The following is an 8,948-nucleotide window of genomic DNA, read 5'->3' as shown; positions in this document are numbered from 1 at the left end:
CTTTCATATACACATATACACACACTCCCATATACACGTATATACATGTATACATATATACACACACTCACATATATATGTATATATATGCATACATATATACTATTAGACCTACGTAGGGGCTAGTAGTGCCAATGGTCTAGTGGCACCCCCAATCGCAATGCCACGATAAAAAAGGGATTATACCCAAGAGGAAGTGTTCAACTATCGGGTGCTATGCTCCCTTTACGTCTACTCTTTTCTAATGTGTGTGTGTGTTTAAAACAATAGGGTGGGGGGGAGATCTTACCTCTTTGCTTCCTTTTGCTTGAGCCTCCTTGCGATCAATCTTTCACCATGGCAGAAGATTCTTGCTTCTTTGCGATCGAGCTCCAACGAATGCCACTTTATGGTCATCCTCCAAAGAGAGCTTGTGTGTGTGCGCGCACATGTGCGTGCGTGTGAAGGAGAGAGAGAGAGAGAGAGAGAGAGAGAGAGAGAGAGAGAGAGAGAGAGAGAGAGAGAGAGAGCCTTGAGATGGGGGAAGTTCAGGTTTGCAGGCGTGATGACAGGACGAAGTCTAAGAGAGCAAGGTATGCCCAAAAACACAACACATCATGCTTTGTTTCTTTTTTAAGAGCGCTAGACATTACCACATATATTACTTCAAACTTTAAATTTAAATTCTAAACGTAAATTTAAAATCTATCGGTGGGATTAAAATAAATCTAGGTTTTTCTTCCGACACTATTCGAGAGTCGACAGATCCTGAGAGAGGTATAAAGCATGAGTAAACATATAGGGTATGACTAAGTGAAAGGGAGGGGGCATGTGGAGAGAAAACTTCTCCTAACCGCATTCCCATTTTCGTAATTCTAAAAGCTTAAATTAAACCCCTTCAAGTGACGTATTATTGGAGAGTACTGCAAGTGTAGAATGCAAATCTACAATCTCTGCCAAGTCTACACTTTCTAAAACCTGCAAATTTTCAAAAACCCTAACAATTGAAGGATGGCAACATGGCACGGTGACAATTAGCATGCATTAGTTTAGAGTTTATAAGTTTATACTAGAATAAGTTTAAATGTAAGAATAATAATAATAAATTTAATTCTCAAAATACAAGGTTTTTTCAATTTACTCAATTGATATATTAACTTAAGGTGCTTACCGGACTCGAGTGTGAGAATATTATTTCGTGACATTCATTTACAGAATAAATAGGTATGTTTGGGAAAAGAATGCTATATTATGCCCAGCTCGATGAGAATGGAAGAGAGAAGTAGAGAAAGATATTCCAGTAAAAGCATGATAAGTTGGCTAGCTTAGCTCCTTATGAGCTTCTATTTTAGAGTTTATCACATAGTATACCCTGTCATGTTATATGTCATTTGGAAGATCTTAATGAGTAGAATCTAACAAGCTAGCCTCTACAAGAGTTCAACATATTTTACTAAAATTTTCATCGGACGCCTAAAAGCTTAGCTAGTGTCTCATCTCAACATGCATGTATCCTTCCAGAGAAGGATACAATCTCTGGAAGGATACAATCTCCCTCCCTCTCTCTCTCCCTCTCCCTCTCTCCCTCCGCCCCCGTTGCTCCCCGAACACTCTCTCTCTCTCTCTCTCTCTCTCTCTCTCCCCACCCCCATTGCTCCCCAAACAAGAGGATGAGGTGTGTTCATACAATTGGTAGTTTTAAGGTGGCACTTCAACTTTGACAATGTGCTTCAATTTTTATTACATGTTGATTTCCAATGTATCTAAAATAATCAATATTAGTGTGCTCACTATAGTTCATTGAAAAGGTAGCATAAATACCCGTATGTAACACGAAATTATACATACAAACATACATAGGCCACCACCTTGCACTACACGACCATCTAGTGAGTGGTTAAAGAGGATGAAGAGAAGCTTTGAAATCAAAGAGGGAGGAGATGCTACCCCATGGAGTGCCTGGCAAGTCAGGCATGGTCGACCATGAGGCCTTAGCACAATCGTAGATCATGCCGCATTGGGGGTCAGAGTGGCTTGCCAAAGTGACGATGGTGCCGGGAACAAGAAATGTGGTGCAAAGGAAGCCATTTCCTAACGCAAATCGTTGCCACTTGTCAACATGATATTTATCGTTTGGGGGTGGCGAGATGCGTCGAGTTAGAACCCACTTTAGCTGGTCCTGTCGAAGCTCCCACATGGATAGGGTGGCGTCACTACTAAGGGCTCCGACCGCATTGACGAGGCCCTTGGAGTAACTCATCTCTAGCATTACAACTTTCCCATTGTCCTCCATAACGCCCCAAGGCACGCCTCCGGGCACTGCTCCATTGCCCTTTTCACACCGCCACACGCCCTTCTTCACATCAAGCTCTGATATCATCTCTTCGGGATCCCATGTCAAGTGAAAGAAGGCCCCGCTGCAGGAGACAGGCTTGCAAAACACAGGCACGGATCCGTAGAACCATGGTGTGGACATGGAGGATGCTACTCTCTTCCACCTGCCCGCCCGCGAGGGCTTCGCACCCGCTCTCCATCTCCCCGTCTTCGACTCAAAAATCTCTGTCGCCGCGTTGCTGCGAAGCTCGCTTTCGGCCATGGCTACTGTGAAATTCCCTGTGGAGGACTCCGCCATTAGGGCTGTGTAGAAAGGGTCTTGAATGGCCTCCATGGGGGGAAGCTTCTGCCATTTTCGTGTGACAGGGTTTGCGACAAGCAGGTCGCCTGATAAGGTGCCAAGAAGGAGAAGCCCGCCCGAGGAGGCCAACAGCTTCAAGCTGGCGCCACAGTTGGGCAAGAAGGAGAGCGGCATGGAGCGCCATTTTGAGGGATCATTGAGGTCAAGGTAGAAGAGCTGAGAGGTGGAGTCATTGGAGATGAAGAGGGCAAAGCCAGGCATCGAGGCAGGAGCAGAAGATTGGAATGTGGAGAGGCAGGCGAAGGCAGGGCCGGCGGCGAGCCGATTCCAGGCCGTGCAGGTGCTGCGGGCACGCTGGAGATGGATGAGGGGAAGCCGGGCGAGGATGTTGATAGTAATGTCGTCAGGGAGAGAGCTGAGGGACGATTCTGCCATATTTCTGAAGGTTTCCATTGAAGCTGGAGAAGAAGATGGGTAAGAGAGTGCAAAATTAGCTGCTGTTAATTATGTGTGTGTGGCATGTTAACACCAAGAATGGTTTCTCGATTTGCAACTAAGGTTTTTGTTCTAAAAATCGACTTCATATAAAGATCCCATTCCGGGACTTTTGAAAGTTGAAACTGGAGGGCCGTTTAGGTGTGAACAAAACGTGTTCTTTTCTCCTTTCTTCGCCCGCGTTGAAAATTGACCTCTGGCCATCCTTGCAACGTCATTGTCCTCCCCCCTTGTTCAACCCTTCCATAAGTTTTTGATTGCCTTTAAGCGGGTCTCACGCACGGGAATTGACAAAGCCGCATCAATGTCGTATTTTCGCAACATGCTTTTTATTCATGTTTTAGTTCGTTAAAATCATCGTCAGAAAATAACCGGGCACAATGCATTTTAGTTGGCCGAAGTCGTATAACCTTGTTAGATTTTGAGCTTGCCTTGAAGAAAATCGGGAAATTTACACAAGTTTTAGTGTAATTATAGTGATGGGACATCTGAGATGAGTGCAGCTCACACTCTCATCACAGGATATGGGGAGGGGGGGGGGGGGGGGGGGGGGGGGGGGGGGGTTAACTTTTGAAAATCCAACCGCACCTCAATGCAGGGGGGAGGGCCCCGTCACTATGTCCCTCGTCAAGGGGGATCTATGGCTACCATCATTCAGATGTGGCGGGCAAAATCTAGGCCGTGGGATCTTTCGGGGGTGAAGGGGGGGGGGGGGGAGCCAAAGGAATCCAACATTTTAGTTTCCTTCTTTCTTTCAACGTTTTCCACGACATGCTTTCAACTGTTTTTCCACGGATTCCTTTCAACTTTTTATTGTAAAAAGACTTATTTTAGTTCCATGACTTCCTTTCAACTAGTTCTTTTAAAAAGACTTATTTTAATTTATAGATGGTTAAGACTTCTTGTCCAACATTTTGTTTTGAAATGCCAATGTGAGTCTTCACCTTGTTTAAAACCCATGGGTGTTTACCTTTTAAAACCCCAAGCAATGTTCGAGAAAAGTGTGCCTCAACTTAGCCTTGAGCCGGTTGAAAAATCAAAACAGTCGGTTGATGAATCAAAACGTTGTGAAGTCTGTAGTTTGAAGTATCGGGAAAGTGTGCCTCAGCTTAGCCTTGAGCCGGTTGAACAGTCGGTTGATGAATCAAAACACTGTGAAGTCTGTAGTTTGATGAATACACTTACTTGCCGGTTTTGATATTCAAATGTGGAAATTACCTTCATTTCCTGTAAAGCTCAAATCCACTTTTAGGTAGGTAGGAAAGTCGAGCTTTTTGGTTACAATTAGTGCAAGCAAATTTTCCAATGAGAGTGTCAAAATTGATTTGATACATGTGTTGATGTGTCGATTTGAGGAGCTCTTATTGAGTTTAATCCTTTGTATTAGAAGATCTTGATGAAGGCAAACAAACCATGGATCCCGATGCGACACTTCGGCTCCTCCAACACATTATCTTCTATGCGACATATCTAAACACTAGTTAAATACTAATTAGGGGTTCACATGGGACACCATAAACCCTTGTCTATGTGCATCTCCCCCATCGGGCGTGCATTGCCATTTTTGGAGGATCGAGGGAAATGTCTCCTCTAAAAAATGGAAGGGTGTTTTCTAGCATATATATTTTTCTTGTAACAATGATGAGTGGAACGTCTTCATATAGTATCAAGAACAAAGATGAGCAAGCATAGCCTATGTATAAACTAGAAATGTAAAAATGCAATGGACTAGTTTTGGCACATCCACTTGTGATTTTTATGTGACCTAGGGTGTAGTTAAGCCTTTTGAATGTACCACAAGACTTAGAGCAAAAGCATTTGACAACCACCTTTTCCATGGTCGTCTCCATAGTCAAAAGAATTGTAGGGCAGGGTGGATCAATGACATGCGAACACAAACACAAATAGATAACTAAATAAATATGGTAAGAGATAGAGAGTAGACTAAATTTTACTTTATCATAAATTATGACGAGTGGAAGCCTCTTACATATGCATACATAAAGGGTGACATTATGCATAAATCATCTTCGTGTGTCAATAATTCTAGCTAGAAAGCTACACATGCTATCACGTGATTTGTGCCACATAGGCTCCAACCAGATTACCATGTAGCTCAAGAAATGCATCGAGGTGATGTTCACAAGGATGTTTAGGGTCATAAGACATAGCCCATCCCCAATGCCCTCTCCTTAGGGTTAGGACATTGACAAAAGAACACTCTAATTTCCACCAATGATGATAATATACAGGATAGCAAAGCTCAATATAGGAAAAAAGAAGGCTCCACATAAAAGAGAAATAAGTCTACTCTTTTTTCTTCTTTTTTGGCAATCTGGCGCTTCGCATCATTGAGTTTTATGGGATTGTGTCCAACACACCCACACCTGCATGGCGTAGGAGTTGAACCATAGCAGGCGCACTTGAAGCCCCTTGTCTTTATGGTTAGGCCAACACCCTTTGACAAAAATAGGTCTACTTTAAACAATGTAATCACAGTAGGACCAAGCTTTCTAAGTTGTCTACAAAGGACATCAACCATGAGGTAGAGAACATTTTGTCTTCCACAATGTGTCATTGAAAAGAGAAATTTATCACTTCCTTGCTCCTCTTCTTGGTTTGTTGTTGTTGTTAATGCCAGTCTTTATTGTTACAAAATGGATGAAAATTTAGGCCACCCTAATTCGAGCCCGCCAAGACTTTAATAAGACAAAGAGCCCAATTGCACAATGATAAGTGAATGTTGTTGTTATGTATTGCTATGGTTCATAAGACAATGTACCATCCATAATATAAGTATAATTAAAGTGATTCAGAGAAATTAATCATAATAAATCAATGAAAGAGAGGCATAAACTTGACACGAACACTAGTTTATTACCTTCTTCAGAACTGTGTATGCAAGAGGCTCTTATAGCCTTGAGTGAGGAATTATATCACACATAGTGGGTGACATCACGGGTAAGGTAACAAGGTAGATATAGGGTCTGCGTATTAGAAAAGTAGACAAGTGATAGGCTTGGTAGATAATCCACACACATGGTTTTCACATGGGCGTTGTACACAAAGATTAGAGAAGTAGAATGCCTCAAAACACATTGGGGGTATATGCACATTTTCGTTTGATCATCGAGGTATTCTAGCTTAGAATCTCTCTGCTTTCACTATTGTAGGTATCATAGAAGCTTCTTCTCATGATCCTGGAGAGAACTGATAACATTGTTTATCTTTGGCAAGGAATCCTTTTCTTTAAGAACTCTCACAATTTGCCCAAAGTATGCATTATATACATCTTTGAGTACACAAGAACTATATCTAAATTCTCTACCGGATTTTGGAATCTGCAAATGCTTTCCTGTATTTTCTCGCTTTGTCCCCAGTGGCTCAACAACTAACCACAAGTGCTTCCTCATAAGATATCCCTTGAATTTTGTTTATCTATGCCTTCATATCCTCTCATAATGGTGCGCCCCAAATGTGAGTGAGAGGAAGCTATCACCCGAGATGACTCTATAGTGTTTAGTCTTTAGTTAGTGGGAACTCTCCCTATACTAGCTTCCTACTAAGGGCCTAAGAAGAGGTCACTCTATTTTAGTATGACCTAGGTATTTCTCATTCTCTAATGACCTTGCAATGTCGTGTGATTAATTTACTATGATTGATCAATGAGGTCATACTATCCATAGAAGTCACAAGGAAGTGCAAGGTCACTCTATTAGTAGTATGGATTAATTCATTTGTATAGCTCGACCAGGATGTGTGAGGTGAATGTATTAGAGGCGTCAAGCACACAAGCTTAAATCAAGGAGAGATCTCTCAAGATGAGAAGACAAAAAAAAGAGTGTGAAAGGAATTATTTTAATCATACTTTGGCATCTTCAGTCATGCGATTATGATTCAACTGTTCTTGCACTGAAGAAAATGTTTCAAGCTTTGGAAGATAGTGAAAAAGATCATTCCTAGATTGAGAAATAGTACCAAGCTCTTCATTGAGAGCCCCTTGTCTTCTTGGCATAGATTAAGTAATCGTTTAGCTTTTTCGGCTTGCTAAAGGCCTTAATGCACTATGGGTAAAGGTCGTTCACTTTTGTTTGCATGACAAGTGTCCGAAGGAGGCTCAAAAAGTTTTGTGAATGAAAAGAAATCATGGTTTATTCAATGCTATTTTCTAAAGTATTCCTAGGAGTTTGATCCCAGGATGTAAAGTTTTGATAAAGAGCCCTTTGATGTAAGGATTTCATAAAGACTTATTTCACTAGTTTGTTTTATTATCTTTTATGTTTATTAAATTTACATTTACTTATGAAAAAACATTAAAATAGTTTTTTGTTTTAATTTTTAATTTTATTGTTTTTACTTTACTTCTTTCTCATTTTATTTTATTGATGTGCAATGTGTATCTTTCATATTATTTAAGTGGGGCCTTTCATATTCTAAAAACCATTTGTGACTATATATGTATATTAGATAATCTTTGCAACTAATGGCTCCTACAAAATAAAGTTCATTAACTTTTAAGATTTACTTTCTTTTAGAACTCCTTCCCTTATCACCTTGCCTCTGTGTGTGCATGCCCCTGTCCCTACACCCGTTCTCTCTCTCTCTCTCTCTCTCACTAAGAGCTCCTGCAATAGTCGTGACAAGAAATCTCTGTCTGAATTTCGTGGGTCTCACAGGTTCCTTTGCATGCGGTAGAGTTTGAGTGAAACCTTGGCTCTACTGCTAACTCTACCCCAATCGCGAGCTTGCACTCAACAGTTTGGAGATGCAGAGTGCAATGCCATGCACACGCTTCGAGGCATGACCTGATATGTGTGTGTGTGTGTGTGTGTGAGAGAGAGAGAGAGAGAGAGAGAGAGAGAGAGGAGAGGCATGACCTGATATGTGTGTGTGTGTGTGTGTGTGTGTGTGTGTGAGAGAGAGAGAGAGAGGAGATTGAAACAACGAAACAATGCAGACTGGGGACGGCAAAAAAGAAAGAGAAGAGAGATGGAGACACGTGTTGTCTACAGGCTTGTGCATACGCGAGAGAGAGAGAGAGAGAGAGAGAGAGAGAGAGAGAGAGAGAGGAGATAATTGTAGTCGTCATCGGCAACCCTAACAAAAAAAAAGTCTTAACTAAAGAATCTCATAAAATAATTAAAGAAAATTATGTCTTTTAACAGCTCGTACCCCATTAGGAAATTTCGGAGGTCATTTGGAGGGCCTTCTAAGAAAAATAGAATTTTGAATTTCTCTCTCTAGAAAATAGGTGTAGTAAAAGAAATTGTAAACTTGGAATAACTATTCAAAAAGTGTACTTACAATTAGATTCTTTTCACAATGTCATAACGACCGTGATGATTTAAGAATATATTGTTTTCAGTTGCATTTTAATCAACACCATAGAATTGGAGAAGTTTCATGTACATGGAATGTATGACTAAAGAAAAAAAGACGTATCCTTCCAAACCTGCTCTCTCCTTACTCTCTCATTGTTTGTGCGCTGACCTCAAAGAAATCATACCTTTAAGACATATTTAAGAATCTTGGGAATTATTCAAGTCCCATTTTTTATAATGCTACTCAAAAACTTAGTTATTTTGTGTAGTTTGAGCTATCTTCTATTTGTAGACACAATCAATTCAATTCCTTATTTTTCTAGATAGCACCTTCATTTTGTCATACTTTAGCTTTTTGAGACACCCATCACTTGATAGTATTTGTTAGATGATGTGATGAATTCTGGTCTAGTCATAACATAATAAGGACATTAGGGCACTTGGAAGTCATTTAGAAGAAGTTTGATGATTCATTATTAGTCCAATTCAAGGCACTTGGAGGTCTATTGGACCGAGTT

General features: G+C 40.9%; 1 protein-coding gene across 1 annotated transcript; it reads right to left on the bottom strand.

Annotated features, from left to right (window-relative positions):
• Positions 1 to 1,775: 1,775 nt before the first annotated feature.
• Positions 1,776 to 3,547, bottom strand: LOC147451324 (F-box/kelch-repeat protein At5g15710-like). Its single transcript, XM_086520903.1, has one exon. The coding sequence runs from the start codon at positions 3,065 to 3,067 to the stop codon at positions 1,877 to 1,879; it is 1,191 nt and encodes a 396-aa protein (XP_086377029.1). The 5' UTR covers positions 3,068 to 3,547; the 3' UTR covers positions 1,776 to 1,876.
• Positions 3,548 to 8,948: the final 5,401 nt, after the last annotated feature.

The sequence above is a fragment of the Adiantum capillus-veneris genome, chromosome 9 (genome assembly GCF_014529385.1).
Source record: "Adiantum capillus-veneris isolate H3 chromosome 9, ASM1452938v2, whole genome shotgun sequence".
Lineage (NCBI taxonomy): Eukaryota > Viridiplantae > Streptophyta > Polypodiopsida > Polypodiales > Pteridaceae > Adiantum > Adiantum capillus-veneris.
This window is presented reverse-complemented; position numbering and strand designations above follow the sequence as displayed.